The sequence below is a fragment of the Hippopotamus amphibius genome, chromosome 12 (genome assembly GCF_030028045.1).
Source record: "Hippopotamus amphibius kiboko isolate mHipAmp2 chromosome 12, mHipAmp2.hap2, whole genome shotgun sequence".
In the NCBI taxonomy this organism is placed as follows: Eukaryota; Metazoa; Chordata; class Mammalia; order Artiodactyla; family Hippopotamidae; genus Hippopotamus; species Hippopotamus amphibius.
The window spans coordinates 63095196-63115161 of record NC_080197.1 but is presented as its reverse complement, the minus strand read 5'-3'; the positions used below and the strand labels follow the sequence as shown (position 1 = coordinate 63115161).

Below are 19966 nucleotides of genomic sequence, written 5' to 3'. Positions count from 1 at the left end.
TTTCTAATGGTTTCAAAGATTTCATTGTGTAAGTATACCATAATTTGTTGGACATTTAGGTCACTTTGTTGTTTTGATATATTTTTTTTTATAAGCAATGTCTCTCTCCAGGAGTTTAATTAAATGTACTCAGTATTTTTGTAGCAAAGAGACCTATTTAACCCAATGCTTCCCAAATGCCCTTTTACTGTTCTGGCAAAATATTGTTCTGAAAAACTAGTTTTAGTAATTCAGTGGATATAGGAATTTGGCTGTTGGTATCAAATGGTAAAGAAGAATATCTATGTACTTAATTTCTTATAATTTTTTTAAAAATCATGAATGGATGTTAAATTTTATCACCTGATATGTTGCAGCTATTGAAATTTTATTATTTTTCATTTTGAATTTCTTCTAGCTTTGTTGAAATATGATTGACAATAACAATTGTATATATTTAAGGTATACAATGTGATGTTTTGATATACGTACATAACATTTTGAATTTTTAATGTGGTGATTTAGGTGAACAAAGTTCCTAATATTAATCAATTGTTACATTTTTAAAAAATGTTAATTATAGAATTGTAATTAATTTGAATTTGCTAGTATTTTATTTAGGATTTTAGCATCACTAGGTTGGCTCTGAAGTTTTCCTTTTTGTGCTGTCTTAATGAGATTTTGTTATCAAGATAATTCTGGCTTAGTCAAATAAATGGATACTATTAGCATCTGTTTCCATTATCTACTATTTTTCCTTGAAGGGTATTCCTTGATAAAGCACTCCTGTTACGTCATCTATCCTTACTATTTTTATTTAGGGGATAGTTTTATTTTTCTTAATATCTTCCTTAGCTATGTTTCTCATGTGGTTTGTATAAATACAGGTAATTTATATTTGCTAGAAAGTTATCCATGTTGTCAAGATTTTAAAGTTATTTCTATATACTTTGCATAATTTTTATTTTGTATTCTCCTAAACATCTGAGTTTAGATCTTACTAATATTGTATTCCTGTGTCTTTGTCTTTTGCTCTTGTTTAAAATGCTCTGCTCTTTGTTTAGTTTTTTGGCTTTAAAATTTTTTGTTTTCTTTACTTTCCTTTGTCCATTTTCAAAAGTTAAATTTATGCATGTTTGTGAAATTGAATAATCTAAAAGTCTAATAACAAGTTTAAAACAAAAAAGCAGGTCCTTGCCCTACCCTTCTCAACCCATTTCTCACTCCCTGGAGAAATCCTCTCCATTTTTAAATCTTTTAGTTCTTTCTTCTGATATTTATTTCAAAATAAATTGTGTATACTGCTATTTCTTGATTTTTTCTGTTTGAGATATTATCAGTGAATTCAAACTATGAAAGATGAGGTTGAGTAAACACAGAATGCATGTTACATAAAGTCCAGGTAGTAAACACACAGAATAACTCTAAACTTCTACCACAGTACATTAAATACAGAAGATCTCTATTAATGTACAAATGCATCATCTGATCTGGAAGTTATTTTTAAATCCCTTCACTTAGATTACTTTATCAGGCAGGCACTGAGCTATATGGAATCCTAAAGAAGTGAGGTCATAGGATATGTAAACATTGATGTGAACAAAAAGAAAATAGGTTCAGAGTATGTGAATCTGTCCGAGGCTTGGTAAGGACAAGGGAGGGTGGGAAATTAGACATAGGAAGGGAGGCATCTTTCTTACTTTAAAGCAGACCAAAGACTACTTTTGCCTGAATGAAATCTAAGCCTGAGGCATAAATCATGCTGTTTCCTTATTTGTCAAACTAAAATGATACGCAGATTGGTCCTCTTTCCCCTCCTCCCCCCTTATTTTAAGCCTTAGTTTGGATGCTACAGACCTATAGGAATCACAGTGTGCTATAGGCATCTACCAGGGGCATCAATCTTTTCTATCCATTCTGCTAAGATAATAGATTTAAAGCTTTTAAAGACTTAATTCTAATGAATCAATATTCAAATGGCTGAATTCCTCTTCTTCCCTTCCTGCTTGCTTCTAGTTTAAGCTGGCAAGACCACAAAGTTAGCAAAATTCTTCCTCATTTATTCCAAAGGCAACATTTAAATTTATTCTTTGCTGTAATGAGGTTTAAACTGGAGGGACTGAGAAAGAATGCCAGCTACAGAGTCCCAATAGCAGGACTGCTTAATCAGATATCCTGGTCAATTTTAATTGAAAAACTTTGCCAACTTACTGTAGTAAAATAAGGGAGCTTCACATCAAGTTATGTCTATAGAATGGTGATCTGTGAAATAAATACCGTATCTAATAAACTGCATGGATGTGAATTAAGATTTTTTGTTTTTTACTTTAAAAATCAACTTTGACAGATCAGAGTCAAGGAACATTTTCATAATGGACACTTCTTCCAAAGAAAATATCCAGCTATTCAGCAAAAATTCAATGCAACCTGTTGGGAGGCCTTCCTTGAAAACAGAGTATCCCTCCTCCGAGGAGAAGCCCTGCTGTGGTGAACTGAAGGTAACAAACAATTACATGATAAACAACCGTAAGTGGTTAACTAAAGAGATCAGAGAATTCGGTGGAGTCCATGCTCTTGGCTCTCAGTCCAGATATTTTCTACACATTGAAGCTAGAAGTGAGAATTTTTTTCCACTTTAAAAAGTGATCTTAGATGCAATTTATGAAAACCACACTTTGCCGGCCAGCAAAAGCAATCTTTGCCTGACTATATAGGTGAAATTCCTAAATATTATTTTCTTGGCTCACTTGAATGCCCCTCGTAGACAGAAAGGAGAGAGGTAATAATATTTATTAAATATCTACCATGTACCAGATATTATGCTCTGCACAGTTGCAACATCTAATCTATGAAACATCTATATTATTTCCATTCTCTAAATGAAAATTTTAACTTTCCTGGCCACACAGTAAGGGACACGGTTCCCTTTTGAATGGTATTCAACATGACTCCAAGTTCTGAACTTTCTATGCATCAAACATTCACTCAACAAATATGTATGTGTTTGTTTTTTTTCATATAATCTGCCTCCATCACAGACCCAGGTCTAGCAAAAGACACAAGCCAGATATCAAAAAAATATTTTTTTCATTGAAGAAGAATTTGAGTGTGAATTTAACTTGAATATGAACTTAAACAGGAAAAATAGTAGTTCTGCTTTTTCAGTCTGTTATGTTCCCTGCTGGAACATGCACCGTTGCTGTCAAATACACAATCATTAGCATGAGACTTGTGATAAGATGTTAAGTGTTTGGTTTATGGTTTTTGTTTTATTTTCTTACCTTTCAATGGCTCCTTCCTCTCTCTGCTTGCTCATGCAATGAATCTTCTTTTCAAAGCCAAGACACCTTTGAATGTCCTTTGGGGGAGAGGGGGAGATAGGGGAAAAAAAGGAATTCAACATACATTATGAATGAAAATCTATTTGAATTTTTAGAACTTTACATGAGCTTGAGTTGGGAAGAAGCCTATTACCTTGCCTGAATGAAATCTTTAGTGGTAGCAAGCTTGTGACATGGTTTGTGGTTTGTGTTTTTGTCTTTGTTCAGCAAATTTCCGGTCATGTGTGAGGCTAGAGTTAGACTAAGTGTGACATGTCATATTTTCCAGGTGTTCTTGGGTGCCTTATCTTTCGTTTACTTTGCCAAAGCCCTGGCAGAAGGCTATCTGAAGAGCACCACCACTCAGATAGAGAGAAGGTTTGATATCCCCTCTTCACTGGTGGGAGTTATTGATGGTAGTTTTGAAATTGGTAGGTATTACAGATGCTTGGCTTTACTATTTAAGTACAAGGTTTCTAGTCATGACTAAATGACATCCTCACTGCATTTTATTGTCTGCTAAGATCAGATTCTATGTGTAAAATCTTATTTGGACAGAATTTGGCGTGTGCTGCAGTAGAGGCAATTGGTTCTCTCCAAGCAAACAACAATTAACTTCCTGGCCCAGGTGTTCACTATTATATGACTCACAACTTTTCAATCAGAGTGAGAATTTTCTAGGAGAGAGGGTGAAATGCTGCTGGTATTTGAGTTAAAAGTACATGGGAAATGTCTTTACAAAAGTTATATATCCTGCAAGCCCTGTTATTCAAAATTTGGAAGAATCCAAAGGAGCTCTTGAAAAATGTATTGTAATGATTTAAGAAGTTAAACTATAAAAGGGTTTTTTTCTGCCCAATGGCCTAGAAAGAAGATAAAAGCATTCTATTAACAAGAACACTAGAGCAAAGCAGGCAATAAAAATTCAACTTTCCAGGGTCTTTGGTTAGCCATTGACTATACAATTCCTCTTAGAACTTGAAAAGACCAAGTGATTTTAGTCACTGTTTTGGAAGTACTTTAAAGAGTGTAATCCCATTTAGTCAGCTTCCTGAGTTGATAAACTAAAAGGCTTTGATTCTTTATTGAAGTAAACAAAATTAATAGCCTCTGCGGTCTTTACTGTCTGTTGAGACTCAAATATATGCTATAGTAAAATCCATAATGGCTCCAGGTAAGCTTCACTTGAACCTTCAGAAGAGTGAAAGAATATTTTTCAACTCTTCAACAATTACTTTTTTAGTTCTTTTGGGCTGCATCTCACAGGCCAGCAAGCCCTGTGCTTGTCCAGCTTGAACACTGAAGAAAGAGACCAGAGTTAGTGACAGAGATGTCAATGGTTTCATGGAGAGCGGGAACTTACATGTCTGAAGCAAGGTGCTGCAGAAACACCCCACCGTGTGCGCCTGTGGCAGGCAGGACATGGCAGGAGTCTTCACTCCTGGGGAAGAGGGGGAGGTTACCAGTTATAGGGGGAATTGACTTCAGGTTGGCTCACTGGTTACCAACGAAACCAGTAGGTAGCACACCCCCTCAATGTGCCTTTGATAAACTATCCTAGTGGAGATGTTCTGATCTAAAGTTAGAACAATCACCAGCTGGAGGGCCAAGTACAGAGGAAGGTCAGTCATGTGAATAAGTTATAGATGAAGCAGGCACTGGTTGAGCAGGGAATGTACAGAAAGCAAAAAAACAGCCATTTGGGTGGCCTGATCATACAAGTTCACACTGTATATATCTGTTCTTACCCTAATTATCAGAGAAAGAATTAAAAGAGTGAATGGGTAACATTTTACCTTCAGGCTTTTGCTTCCCAAATCCATCTTTCTTCACCCTACCAGAAAAAGATTTCTTGCTTCAGTGCTAGTCAAACATTAATGTTCGTGCAAATGACTGGACAATTTTGTTAAAATGTACAGACTGATTCTGTAGGAAGGGGAGTAAGATCCTGCAGACCTAACAAGCTCCAATACTGTGTTCGTGCTATTCACATGGGCTGCACTTTGTGTAACAAGTTTCTAAAACATCTGACCATATCACTCCCTTGTGTAAACTGCTTAGAGAGGCCTGGATAGTTGATTTATTCCTTGATGACTGCCCTACCTCCAACCCCAAATGGAATGAAAGGCCATGGAGAGTCAAAGTAAGGGTAACACTGCATCAGGAGAAGTAACAAGTGTGAAGAGGAAGCTAGTGCAAATCAGACTTACAGAAAAAAGAATGAACAGATAGAAAATTATATACGAAGTGATTCTTTGATTATTGCTTACTCTAGATTATAATATAATAACATTTTATAGCTGAACAGACTTAGAAAGAATCTGGTCCAAACTTTTTCTTACATTCCCAGACCCCAATGCAAAACTTGAGAGGATCTATATTTAATAGAGAGTATTAACGTCGCATAGGAAGTGAAAAAGGACCCTGAGTCTAAATTCGTATTAATTCTTCCAGAGCATTTTTAGGATAGAAATTATTTATTGGATTAGATGCAATAAAAGTCCTCTGACTTCCATCGCAAAACTTTATCCCAAACATCACAGGTTTGCTCTAGTTATTTGCAATCCTTAGTTTTCCAGAAAAGTGGGTTTCCTGACCATAATTTTAATTTAATTCTTTGCCTCTCTCCATATTCCTTCCTTCCCACCCTCTGTCTCTAGTTTTAAATTCTTCTACTTTTTTGCAGAACAATTTTGTTTATCCTTCGACATCAGTTGGCATTATCATCTAACATCTGCATACTGGACAGTTTCTTCCCAAGTAAAGTATTTTCTCATAACAAGGACTCTTTCTCCAACAATGACAGCTGCCAAGAAAATAAAATGTTTTCTATATTAAGACCTACTAATATTCACAGACATTAATACTTTGTTTCAAATATTTTTTCCATATATTTTCTTCTAAATATTTAAAAATTTGCTTTTTATGTTTTAGTATTTCATCAACTTAACATAGTTGTTTTTAGATACACTTTGTTTTTTAAGGCAGTTTTGGGTTCACAGCAAAAGTAAGCAGAAAGTACATAGATTTCCCATATACACCCTTATCCCCACACATGCATAGCATCCCCCATTATCAACATTCCCCACCAGAGTGGTACATTCATTACAGTTGATGACCTACAATGACACTTCATTATCACCCAGAGTCCACCAGAGTCCAGAGTTTACTTTAAGGTTCACTCTTGGTGTTGTATATTCTGTGGGATTGAACAAATGTATAATGACAAGCATCCACTATTATAGTATCATACAGAGCACTTTCAATGCCCTAAAAATCCTCTGTGCTCTGCCTATTCATCCATCCCTACCTCCACCCCTGGGTAACCACTGATCTTTTTACTGTCTCCATAGTTTTGCCTATTTCAGTATGTTATATATTTGGAATCATACAGTATGTAGCCTTTTCAGATTGGCTTCTTTCACATGGCAATAAGTATTTAAGGTTCTCCCATGTCTTCTCATAACTGGATAACTCATTTCTTTTTAGCACTGAATAATAATCCATTTTCTGAATGGACCTTAGTTTATTTATCTATTCATCTACTGAAGGACTTCTTGATTGCTTCCAAGTTTAGGCAATTATAAATAAAGCTACTATAAACATCTGGGTGTGCAGATTTTTGTAGGGACATAAATTTTCAACTCTTTTGGGTAAATACCAAGGAGCATAATTGCTGGGTCTTATGGGAAGAATATGTTTAGTTTTGTAAGACACCACCAAATTGTCTTCCAAAGTGGCTGTACCATTTGGAATGAGAGTTCAGCAATAAATGAGAGTTCTTGTTGTTCCACATCCTCAGCAACATTTAATGTTTTGGATTTTGGCCATTCTGATAGATATGTAGCGGTATTTCTTTTTCTTTTTAATTTGCAGTTTCCTGATGACATGCGATGTTGAACATCTTTTTGTGGGTTTATTTGCCATCTGTGTATCTTCTTTGGTGATCTGTCTGTCAAGGTATTTGGCCCATGTTTTAAACAGGCTGTTTGAGTTCTTATTGTTGGGTTTTAAGAGTTCTTTGTTATTTTGGATAACAGTCCTTTATCTGATGTGGCTTTTGCAAATATTTTCCCTTGGTATGTGGCTTGTCTTTTAAGTCTCTTAACATTATCTTTCATAGAGCAGAAATTTTTAATTTTAATAAAGTCCAGCTTATCAACTTTTTTAATTTATGGATTGTGCTTTTGGTGTTGCATCGAAAAAGTCATCACCAAACCTAGGGTCATCTAGGTTTTCTCCTGTGTTGTCTTCTAGAAGTTTTATAGTTTTGTGTTTTGCGTTTAGGTCTGTGATCCATTTTGAGTTTATTTTTGTGAAGACTAAAGTCTGTGTCTAGATTCATTTTTTTTTTTTTTTTTTACTTGTGGATGTCAAGTTCTTCCAGCCCCAGTTTTTACAAAGACTGTCTTTATTGTATTGCCATTGCTCCTTTCTCAAAAACCAGTTAACTGTATTTATGTAGGTCTGTTTCTGGGTTATCTATTCCGTTCCATGTATCTATTTGTCTGTTCTTTCACCAGTGTTACACTGTCTTGATTACTGTGGCTTTATAGTATATCTTGAAATGGATAGTGTCAGTTCTCCAACTTTGTTTTTCTTCAATATTTTGTTGGCTATTCTGGGTATTTTACTTCTCCATATAAACTTTAGAATCAGTTTGCCACTATCCACAAATAACTTGCTGTGATTTTGATTGAGATTGCATTAAATACATAGATCAAGTAGGAAAGAACTGACATCTTGACAATACTGAGTCTACTTATCCATGAACATGGGATATCTCTCCATTTATTGATTTATTTGATTTATTTACTCAGAGTTTTATAGTTCTCTTCATATAGATCTTGTACATATATTTTGTTAAATTTATACCTATTTCATTTTAGGGGGTGCTAATATAAATGGTATGTTTTTAAATTCCAGTTGTTCATTCCTGGCATGTGGGAAAGTGATTGACTTTTGTGTATTAACCTCATATCTTGCAACCCTGCTAAAATCACATATTAGTTCCAGGAATTCTTTTTGTTAAGTCTTTCAGGTTTTTCTACATAGATGATTATGTCTTATGGGAACAAAGTTTTATTTCTTCCTTCTCAATCTGTATAACTTTTTTCCTTTCCTTGTCCTGTTGCATTAAGTAGGACTCCCTGTCCAATACTGAAAAGCAATGGTAGGGTGGGATGAATTGGGAGATTGATATTGCCATATATACATTACTAATAAGAAAAAAAAAATCAAATTTTACACTTTAAATATATGCAGTTTATTGTTTGTCAATTATATCTCAATAAAAGTCCCTAAAAATAAATAATAAAAAATATTCTGTAACAACATAAATGGGAATAGAATCTGAAAAAGAATAAATATATGTATATGTAAAAAACAAAAAAAAGCAATGATGAGAGGAGACATCCTTGCCTTGTGCCTGATCTTAGTGGAAAAGCTTTGAATTTCTCACCATTAAGTATGATATTAGCTATATTTTGGGGTAGATTTTTTTTTTATCAGGTTGAGGACATTCCTCTCTTCCAAGTTTATGATTTTTTTAATCATAAGTGATTATAGAATTGTGTCAAAAGCTCATTCTGCATATACTGATATGAGCATGTGATTTTTCTTATTTAGCCTGTTGCTGTGATCGGTTGCATTAATTGATTTTTTAATGCTGAACCAGCCCTGCATACCTGAGATAAATCCCACTTGGTCTTAATGTATAATTATTTCTATATATTGTTGGATTTGATTTGTTAATATGTTGTTGAAGGTTTTTGCACCTATGTTCAGGAGAGATGTTAATTAGTTGTTTTCTTTTCTTGTAATGCCTTTTCTGGTTTTGCTATTAGGGTAATGTTGCCCTCATAGAAATAGGAATTGTTCACTATCTTCTGAAAGAGATTGTAAAGAATTAATATAATGTCTTCATTAACTGTCTGGAAAAATTCACCACTGAATCTATCTGGACCTGGTACTTTCTTTTTTGGAAGGATATTAACTATTGGTTCAATTTCTTCAGTAGATATATGTACATACAGATTATCTGTTTCTTCTTATGTGAGTTTTGGCAGATTATGTCTTCAGATTTTAATTCCTCCCTCCCATCTTTTGTAGCACTGTTGTTATTCATTTTATTTCACTCATACATAAGCAAACATGCATACATAAGAATATATCATTGAATACATTTTTGATATTATTTTGAACTATATGCTAGATCAATTAAGAATAAGAAAAACAAAAGTTTTAATTTTACCTTCACTTATTTATCCTCCAATGCTCATCCTTTCTTTATGTAGATCTGCATTTCCAAACTTTATTATTTTTCTTTTCTCTAAAGAACTTCTTTTAACATTCCGTGCAAGGCAGGTCTACTGGAAACACATTTCCTCAATATTCGTCTGAAAAAGTATTTCTCCTGTGCTTTTGAAGGATAACTTCACAGGGTACAGAACTTTGGGTGGGTGGGTTTATTTCTTTCAACACCTTAAACAATTTTCTACACTCTTTTATTATTTGCATGGTTTCTGAGGAGAAGTAAGATGTAATTCTTATTTTCCTCCTTTACAGGTAAGGTGGGGTTTTTGTTTTGATTTTTTTTGAGAAATTATCTCTTATCTTTGATTCTCTATAGTTTGAAAATGATATGTCTAGTTTAGATGTTTTGGCATTTATTCTGCTCATTGTTCTCTTAGCTTCCTGGATCTGTGGTTTTGTGTTTGACATTAATTTAGTAGAAATTCTCAGCTGTTATTTTTATAGATATTTCTTCCATTTCTTTGTCTCTTTCTGGAATTCCCATAACCTCTATGTTGCACCTTTTATAGGTATTCTGTTCTGTTTTTTTCCAGTCTTTTTTCCCTTTGCTTTGAGTTTTGATGTTGTCTATTGATATATCCTCAAGCTCAGCAATTCTTTCCTCAGCTGTGTCCAGTCTACTGACAAGCTCATCAAAGGCATTCTTTATTTCTGTTACAGTGTTTTTGATGTCTAGCATTTTTTTTTTTTTTTTGGATCTTACTGAGAATTTCCATCTCTCTGATTTACATTGCCCATTTGTTCTTGCATGCTCTTTACTTTTTCCATTAGAGCTCTTGGTATCTTATTTATTTATTTATTATTTATTTATTTATTTATTTATTATTTTGGGGGGGGTACACCAAGTTCAATCATCTGTTTTTATACACATATCCCTGTATTCCCTCCCTCCCTCAACTCCCCCCCCACCCTCCCTTGAGTCCCCCCCACCCTCCTCATCCCAGTCCTCTAAGGCATCTTCCATCCTCAAGTTGAACTCCCTTTGTTATACAACAACTTCCCACTGGCTATCTATTTTACAGTTGGCAGTATATATATGTCTGTGTTACTCTCTCGCTTCGCATCAGCTTCCCCTTCACCCCCCACCCCCTCCCAAACCTCGAGTTCTCCAGTACATTCTCTGTATCTGCATCCTTGTTCTTGTCACTGAATTCATCAGTACCATTTTGAGATTCCGTATATGTGAGTTAGCATACAATATTTGTCTTTCTCTTTCTGACTTACTTCACTCTGTATGACAGACTCTAGGTCTATCCACCTCATAACATATAGCTCCATCTCATCCCTTTTTATAGCTGAGTAATATTTCATTGTATATATATGCCACATCTTCTTTACCCATTCATTTGTTGATGGGCATTTTGGTTGCTTCCATGTCCTGGCTATTGTAAATAGTGCTGCAATAAACATTATGATACACATTTCTTTTGGGATTATGGTTTTCTCTGGGTATATGCCCAGTAGTGGGATTACTGGATCATATGGTAGTTCTATTTGTAGTTTTTTAAGGAACCTCCAAATTGTTTTCCATAGTGGCTGTACCAACTTACAGTCCCACCAACAGTGCAGGAGAGTTCTCTTTTCTCCACACCCTCTCCAACATGTGTGGTTTCCAGATTTTGTGATGATGGCCATTCTGATAGGTGTGAGGTGATACCTCATTGTGGCTTTCACCTGCATTTCTCTGATGATGAGTGATATTGAGCATCTTTTCATGTGTTTGTTGGCCATCTGTATGTCTTCTTTGGAGAAATGTCTATTTAGGTCTTCTGCCCATTTGTGGATTGGGTTATTTGCTTTTTTGGTATAAATCTGCATGAGCTGCTTGTATATTTTGGAGGTTAATCCTTTGTCCGTTGTTTCATAGGCAACTATTTTTTCCCATTCTGAGGGTTGCCTTTTAGTCTTGTTTATGGTTTCTTTCGCTGTGCAAAAGCTTTTTAGTTTCATGAGGTCCCATTTGTTTATTCTTGATTTTATTTCCATGATTCTAGGAGGTGGGTCAAAAAGGATCTTGCTTTGATGGATGTCATAGAGTGTTCTGTGTATGTTTTCCTCTAGGAGTTTTATCGTGTCTGGCCTTACATGTAGGTCTTTAATCCATTTGGAGTTTATTTTTGTGTATGGTGTTAGGAAGTGTTCTCATTTCATTCTTTTACATGTTGCTGTCCAATTTTCCCAGCACCACTTATTGAAGAGGTTGTCTTTTTTCCATTGTCTATTCGTGCCTCCTTTGTCAAAGATAAGGTGCCCATATGTGTTTGGGCTTACTTCTGAGTTCTCTATTCTATTCCATTGATCTTCCTTTCTATTTTTGTGCCAGTACCATACTGTCTTGATCACTATGGCCTTGTAGTATAGTTTGAAGTCAGGAAGTCTGATTCCACCAACTCCATTTTTCCTTCTCAAGATTGCTTTGGCTATTCAGGGTCTTTTGCATTTCCATACAGATCGTAAGATTTCTTGTTCTAGTTCTGTGAAAAATGCCATTGGTAATTTGATCGGGATTGCATTGAATCTGTAAATTGCTTTGGGTAGTACAGTCATTTTCACAATGTTGATTCTTCCAATCCAGGAACATGGTATGTCCCTCCATCTGTTTGTGTCATCTTTGATTTCTTTCATCAATGTCTTGAAGTTTTCTGCATACAGATCTTTTGCCTGCTTAGGCAGGTTTATTCCTAGGTATTTTATTCTTTTTATTGCAATGGTGAATGGGAGAGTTTCCTTAATTTCTCTTTCTGCTCTTCCGTTGTTAGTGCATAGGAATGCAACAGATTTCTGTGCATTCATTTTGTATCCTGCTACTTTACTAAATCCATCAATTAGTGCTAGCAGTTTTCTGGTAGAGTCTTTAGGGTTTTCTATATATAATATCATGTCATCTGCAAAGAGTGACAATTTTACTTCTTCTTTTCCAATTTGGATTCCTTTGATTTCTTTTTCTTCCTTGATTTCTGTGGCTAAAACTTCCAAAACTATGTTGACTAATAATGGTGAGAGTGGACACCCTTGTCTTGTTCCTGTTCTTAGAGGGAATTCTTCCAGTTTTTCCCCATTGAGAACGATGTTGGCTTTTGGTGTCTCATATATGGCTTTTATTATGTTGAGGTAATTTCCTTCTATGCCCATTTTCTGGAGAGCTTTTATCATAAATGGATGTTGAACTTTGTCAAAAGCTTTTTCTGCATCTATTGAGATGATCATATGGTTTTTATCCTTCAATTTGTTGATATGATGTATCACGTTGATTGATTTGTGTATATTGAGGAATCCTTGCATCCCAGGGATAAACCCCACTTGATCATGGTGTATGATTCTTTTAATGTGCTGTTGGAGTCTGTTAGCTAGTATTTTGTTGAGGATTTTTGCATCTATATTCATCAGTGATATTGGTCTGTAATTTTCTTTTTTTGTGACATCTTTGCCTGGTTCTGGTATCAGTGTGATGGTGGCCTCATAGAATGAGTTTGGGAGTGTTCCGCCTTCTGAATATTTTGGAAGAGTTTGAGAAGGATAGGTGTTAGCTCTTCTCGAAATGTTTGATAGAATTCACCTGTGAACCCATCTGGTCCTGGGCTTTTGTGTGTTGGGAGATTTTTAATTCCTGCCTCAATTTCCGTACTTGTGATTAGTCTGTTCATAGTTTCTATTTCTTCCTGCTTCAGTCTTGGAAGATTGTATTTTTCTAAGAATGTATCCATTTCTTCCAGGTTATCCAATTGATTGGCATATAGTTGCTTGTAGTAGTCTCTCATGATCTTTTGTATTTCTGTGGTGTCCGTTGTTACTTCTCCTTTTTCATGTCTAATTCTGTTGATTTGCATCTTCTCCCTATTTTTCTTGATGAGTCTGGCTAATGATTTATCAATTTTGTTAATCTTCTCAAAGAACGAGCTTTTAGTTTTATTAATTTTTGCTATTGCTTCCTTCTTTTCTTTTTCGTTTATTGCTGCTCTGATCTTTATGATTTCTTTCCTTCTGCTCACCTTGGGGTTTCTTTGTTCTTCTTTTTCTAATTGTTTTAGGTGTAAGGTTAGGTTGTTTATTCAATAATTTTCTTGTTTCTTGAGGTAGGACTATATTGCTATAAACTTCCCTCTTAGAACTGCTTTTGCTGTGTCCCATAGGTTTTGGGTTGTTGTGTTTTCATTGTCATTTGTTTCTAGATTTTTTTGATTTCCTCTTTGATTTCTTTAGTGATTTCTTGTTTGGTTTTTTTTTCTTTTTTTTTTTTTTTTTTTTTTTGGCACACAGGCTTAGTTGCTCCGTGGCATGTGGGATCTTCCTGGAGCAGGGATCGAACCTGTGTCCTCTGCATTGGCAGGCGGATTCTTAACCACTGTGCCACCTAGGAAGCCCCTTCTTGGTTGTTTAATAGTGAATTGTTTAGCCTCCATGTGTTTGTATTTTTTGCCATTTTTTCCCCTGTAATTGATATCTAGTCTCATGGCATTTTGGTCTGAGAAGATGCTTGATATGATTTCAATTTTCTTGAATTTGCCAAGGTTTGATTTATGACCCAGGGTGTGATGTATCCTGAAAAATGTTCCATGTGCACTTGAGAGGAAAGTGTAGTCTGTCGTTTTTGGATGGAATGTCCTATAAATATCAATTAAGTCAAGATGGTTTAATGTGTCATTTAAAGCTTGTGTGTCTTTATTTACTTTCTGTGTGGATGATCTGTCCATTGATGTAAGTGGGGTGTTCAAGTCTCCCACTATTATTGTGTTACTGTCGATGTCCCCTTTTATGGCTGTTAGCATTTGCCTTATGTATTGAGGTGCTCCTATGTTGGAGGCATAGATATTTACCATTGTGATATGTTCTTCTTAGATAGATCCCTTGATCATTAGGTAGTGTCCTTCCTTGTCTCTTGTAATAGTCTTTATTTTAAGGTCTAATTTGTCTGATATGAGTATTGCTACTCCAGCTTTCTTTTGACTTCCATTTGCATGGAATATCTTTTTCCATCCCTTGACTTTCAGTCTATATGTATCCCTTGGTCTGAAGTGGGTTTCTTGTAGGCAGCATATAGAAGGGTCTTGTTTTTGTATCCATTCAGCCAATCTGTGTCTTTTGGTTGGAGCATTTAATCCATTTACATTTAAGGTGTTTATTGACATGTGTGTTCCAATTACCATTTTCTTAATTGTTTTGGGTTTGTATTTGTAGGTGTTTTCCTTTTCTTGTGTTTCCTACTTAGAGAAGTTCCTTTAGCACTTGTTGTGAGGCTGGTTTGGTGGTGCTGAATTCTCTTAACTTTTGCTTATCTGTAAAGCTTTTGATTTCTCCCTCAAATCTGAATGAGATTCTTGCTGGGTAGAGTATTCTTGGCTGTAGGTTTGTCTCTTTCAGGACTTTCAGTATATCCTGCCATTCCCTTCTGGCCTGCAGAGTTTCTGTAGAAAGGTCAGCTGTTATCCTTATGGATTTTCCTTTTTATGTTATTTGTTGCTTTTCTCTTGCTGCTTTTAATGTTTTTTCTTTGTGTTTGTCATTAGTTTGATTAATATGTGCCTTGGTGTATTTCTCCTTGGGTTTATTCTGTATGGGACTCTCTGTGCTTCTTGGACTTGGTGAATTATTTCCTTTCCCATGTTGGGGAAGTTTTCCACTATAACCTCTTGAAATATTTTCTCAGACTCTTTCTTTTATTCTTCTTCTTCTGGGATGCCTATAATTTGAATGTTGGTTCATTTAATGTTATCACTGAGGTCTCTGAGACTGTCTTCTATTCTTTTTATTATTTTTTTCTTTTTCATGCTCTGTGGCAGTTATTTCCCCCATTCTATCTTCCAACTCACGTATTCATTCTTCTGCCTCAGTCATTCTGCTGGTTATAGCATCTAGAGTATTTTTAATTTCAGTTATTTTGTTATCCATTGCTGTTTGTTTTTCTGAGTTCTTATGAACTGTTTCTTGTACTTTCTCTATTTTGTTATTGAGATTTTGTATCATTTTTTACTATCATTACTCTGAATTCTTTTTCAGGCATTTTTCCTATTTCCTCCTCATTTATTTCGTCTTGTGGCTTTTTTCCCTGCTCCTTTGCCTGAATGGTGTTTCTTTGTTTCCTCATGGTTATCCAAACTTTTGGGGTTGCTTGTCCTGGCGATAGAGGTGTTTATAGAAGACTGTCCAAGCCTCAGACTAATGTCCAAGTGTTGGGTTAAACAAATCCAAAATCTAGGAAACACATACATGTATAAGACACACAATTACTGAATCCATTAGGACATAAGGCTTTGGAAAGACCTGCCAGAACCCCAGTATGCTATCAGATATTCAAAGAGAAACCCAACAGAAATTGACAACTGAAACAGAACAAATCAGAGACAAAAGCAAAAGCAAACAAACAAACAAATAACACCTTACACATACAAACACTAATCCAGGGAGATTTTGTAAGCTAGAGTCAAATATAGAAAAGAGCTAGAGTACCACCAGACAGAATGGAGATTCTCAGAATGAAATTAGACAATTGTACTAAGAACTAAGATAAAGACAAAAACCTAATATTAAATACCAAGGCAGTGTGTCATCTGGAGAATAGAGCAAGGAGTCTGAGCAGATTGATAGTGTTCCTTATAAGTATGTAAAGATAAAATAAACTAAAAATGGATGGAAGACAGGGGAACAGAAGAGCGTAGTGTGATTGGAAATATGCAAATAAAAAGAAAGGGATAGAAATGTATAAAAGATAGGGATGAAAGGAAAGTATGAGAGATATATTGCCCATACTACCAAAAACTTGGCTAGAAATAGAAGTATATAAAAAGGCAAAAAAATAAAAATAGAATAAAAAATAGCATTAAAAATTGTTATAAAACTTGTAGATACCTTAGGACTAAGATCGTAATTAATAAAGGAAAAAGAAAAAAAAAAATCCAGAACTGATCCCAGAATGGACCAGTTCAATAGGATTGATACTACTATTTCTGTTTCCTTAAAGTCTCAGCAGTAAGTGTCCTTCTCCTCACCTTGGGTTTTTTTGCATTATTCTGTGACTAGCAGAGCTTCCTTTATTGTTCATCTGTAAGAGTCGGTGTTTGGGGAGGGAGAGGGTACAATAGTGGCTCCTTTCCCTGGGAGTGAGTGAGCAGTGGCACACTGTTGTTTCAGTCAGACTTGGAGGTGCCTGTTGCAGAGGGTAGCCAGTGGCTCAGGTGTAAACAGAAAGTCTCAGAGTTGGGCCTCTCTCGGGTTTTTTTTTTTTCCCTTGGCAGCCTCTCTGCTGCTGGAGTTCCAAAGGGGGTTTTAATCTAGCCCCGCCCAAGTGTCTGAGGGTATTTGTTATCCCTGAGCGCCTTAGGTGGCCCACAGGGCATCTCTCTGCTGCCGATTGCAGAGGCCCCGAGAGAGAGAGAGAGAGAGAGAGAGAGAGAGAGAGAGAGAGGCTATGCACGTGGCTCCCCCCCCACCCCCCGCCCATGAGCCTGCAGCTTTCAGCCGCCATCATGGCCGAGCAGCTCTCAGGGGCAGGCACTCCTCGCCGCAGACCTCTTCCCTCCTGTCCTCTCGGTCCGTCACTTTACTGGCAACAATGTTTCTCACCCTGAACCAGCTCTCCAGTTCCCACGCTCCCACTCCTGGACCCTCTATTCAGCTGTGAATCGACATCTGGGTCTGGGAACGCTGAGCTGCGGTGCGGACCCTCCGCATGTTTCTCACTCCCTCCGCATGTTTCTCACTCCCTCCCGTCTGCCACAGCTCTGCCGCTTCACCCTCTTTGAGCCCTCGTAGATGCCTCCCTACCGGTTATGTCGGGCTCCCTGCTGTCCTTTCTAGTGTCCGAGGCCGTCTGCTGGTGTTCAACTGGTTCTCTGTGGGAATTATTGCGTCCTTCAGTGCATTCCCAATGCATCTGTGGAGAGGGATGCATTCCACGTCCCTCTACTTCACCGCCATCTTTTTTCTCGAGCTCTTGGTATCTTAATTATCATGGTTGTCTTAATTTCTAGTCTGACAACTCCAACATCCCTGACAGAATATGTCTGGTTCTGATGCTTACTCTGTCTCTTCAAAAAGTTTTTCTTTTTACTTTCAGTATGTTTTATAATTTTTTTCTTCATAGCCAGAAATGAAGTGGGGGTAAAAGGCACTGCTATAAATAGGCCTTTAATAATGTGATGATAATGTGTGAGGGAGAGGAGGCATTCTATAGTTCTGTGTGTCTCAGGCTCTTAGTGAGATTATGCCTCTGGACTGTGAACTTCAGACATGCTACTCCGTCCCCTTATGCCTCATTGGTGGGACAGGATAGCTAGAAGAGCTGGAGTTGGGTATTTCCCTTCCCCCAGTCAGTTGGGGTCCAATAGTGCCCCAGTAGGTTAGACACTGGTTAACTAGTTTCCCCTAAAAGCAGGCTTTCTTAAGAAAAACAGAGTGCTCTGGCACATTTCAAAATGGTCCACTTTCCCTTCCCCATGCTGGAAGCACAAAAGTTTTATTCTCCAGTATTCACTGTGAGAACATAATTGAGCTCCTGAAATAAAACTCACAAAAGTGTGGGAGCCCTCAATCACTGAGTCCCTCTGGAGTTTTTATCTCTCAGAATTGTTGATGCTGAGCCTCTTGTCAGTTATTGTTCAGGTTTTTCTTACCATAGCACTTGTTCCCAAGGAGATTTATTGTTGTGGATTTCTGTTCCAGCTGGCCACAATTCTCTGCATTTGCCTATTTGTCTCTCCAATTTTGAGGGCAGCAGTTTGCCCTATGACCCTACCTCTCTGACAGATCTACAAAGAGTTGTTGACTTTTCAATTTTTTACTTGGTGTTAGGATGAAGTGGATACTTCCAGCTTCTTATATGCTGGACCATAAAAGGCATATCTTTAAAACAGAATTTTTTAAAATACAAAGTCAGGTAGAAGCTCTTTACATTATTATAATGAATTGTCCAAACAGCACTAATTCAGTATATACTTAACCCAGTTATTTGCAATACCATCTTTATCATATATTAATTTATCACCAAAATGTAAATCTTTCCCATAAGTCTGTTGATCCCTCACTCAATACAAGACTGTCTTCTTGATTACAGTTTTATAATTAGCTCTGCTGTTAGGTAGGAAAATTTCCAACTTTTCCATCAGATTTTTTCTTGGCTGTACTTGGAATAATTTCTTGCAACATCCTATTTTGGTTTGGTTGAAATTACACAGAATTTATATATCAAATCAGATAACTGACATTTTATGTTAGTTAGTCTTTCTATCCAAGATCATGACATATTATCTCCATTTAGTTAGGCCTTTTTTAAATAGCTTTCAATATTTTATTTATAATCTATAAATATACACTTATCTTTTGTTAGATTTATTCCTAAATATTTAAAGCTTTTGTTGTTACTGTGAAAAGAATTTTTGTTACATTTCTTATTTAGTAATTCCTGGAATACTGGAAGAGTATTATTATCTAATGTGACATATATGCAGCAATCTTGTTGAATTTATGTTGATTTTAATTGATTGTCTATAGATGCTGTAGCATTTTCTGAACAGTCATACTGTTTGAAACAGAAGACAATTTTATATCATTCTTTCCAATTATTAGATATGTTATTTCTTGTTCTTGCCTTATTGCATTGGCCTCAGTACTATGTTGATGGTGGGCATCCTTCCCTTGTATCTTACCTTAATGAAAATACTTTCACCATTAAACAATATGTGTGCTATGCAGTTTTGATAAATACACTTTAAAAGGTAGTTTACTCAATTTTTTCTTATCATAAATGATTCATTATATTAAATGCTTTTACATTTCTTAAAATAACCATGAGATTTTTCTCCTTTCATTATTTAATATAGAACTTTATTAATAGATTTGTTTCTTATTTGGTGGTACCCTTGCACTCCTAGAATAAACTGTATTTGGTCTCTTCTTTCATTGTCCTTGTCTAGTTTGGATTGCAAGGGTATATTAGTCTTATAGCATGAATTAAGTAGCTTTCTTTTCTGTTATCTGAAGTACTTTGTGTGGGTGTTGGGAGAGAAAGATAGAGAAAGAGAGGAAGAGAGAAAGAGGGAAAATCTAGTACTTGAAAATTTGATAAAATGTATTTGTAAACCTCTCTGGACCTGTTGTCTTTCTCAGAAGTTAGTGATAGTAAATATGAAAGAATTTTGATATCCAATTTGATTTTTTAAAAACTATACATAACCACTTATTTTCTAAGTGTATCTTCTGAGAACTCAGAAAAGATATTAAATAAAGGAAGCAAAAACTTCTATAGCTATTGCAGAAGCTCAAATGGTATTATGTAATGTTTGGCATACATGCTAATATAACACAGAAACAGCCTGTAAACATGAGTCCTTTATTGCGACCTGTTGGTGGTATGGGAGTTG

The 19966-nt window shown here is 35.9% G+C and overlaps 1 protein-coding gene across 3 annotated transcripts in view; it reads left to right on the top strand.

Moving 5' to 3' along the window:
- Window positions 1-2351: 2351 nt before the first annotated feature.
- Window positions 2352-19966, top strand: part of SLCO1C1 (solute carrier organic anion transporter family member 1C1) — a 56400-nt gene continuing 38785 nt past the window's right edge. For all 3 annotated transcript variants that reach the window (XM_057702876.1, XM_057702874.1, XM_057702875.1), the window contains exons 1-2: window positions 2352-2477; window positions 3589-3730. In XM_057702876.1, the coding sequence (XP_057558859.1) occupies window positions 2352-2477; window positions 3589-3730 (268 nt within the window). The remainder of the gene's footprint in view (window positions 2478-3588; window positions 3731-19966) is intronic.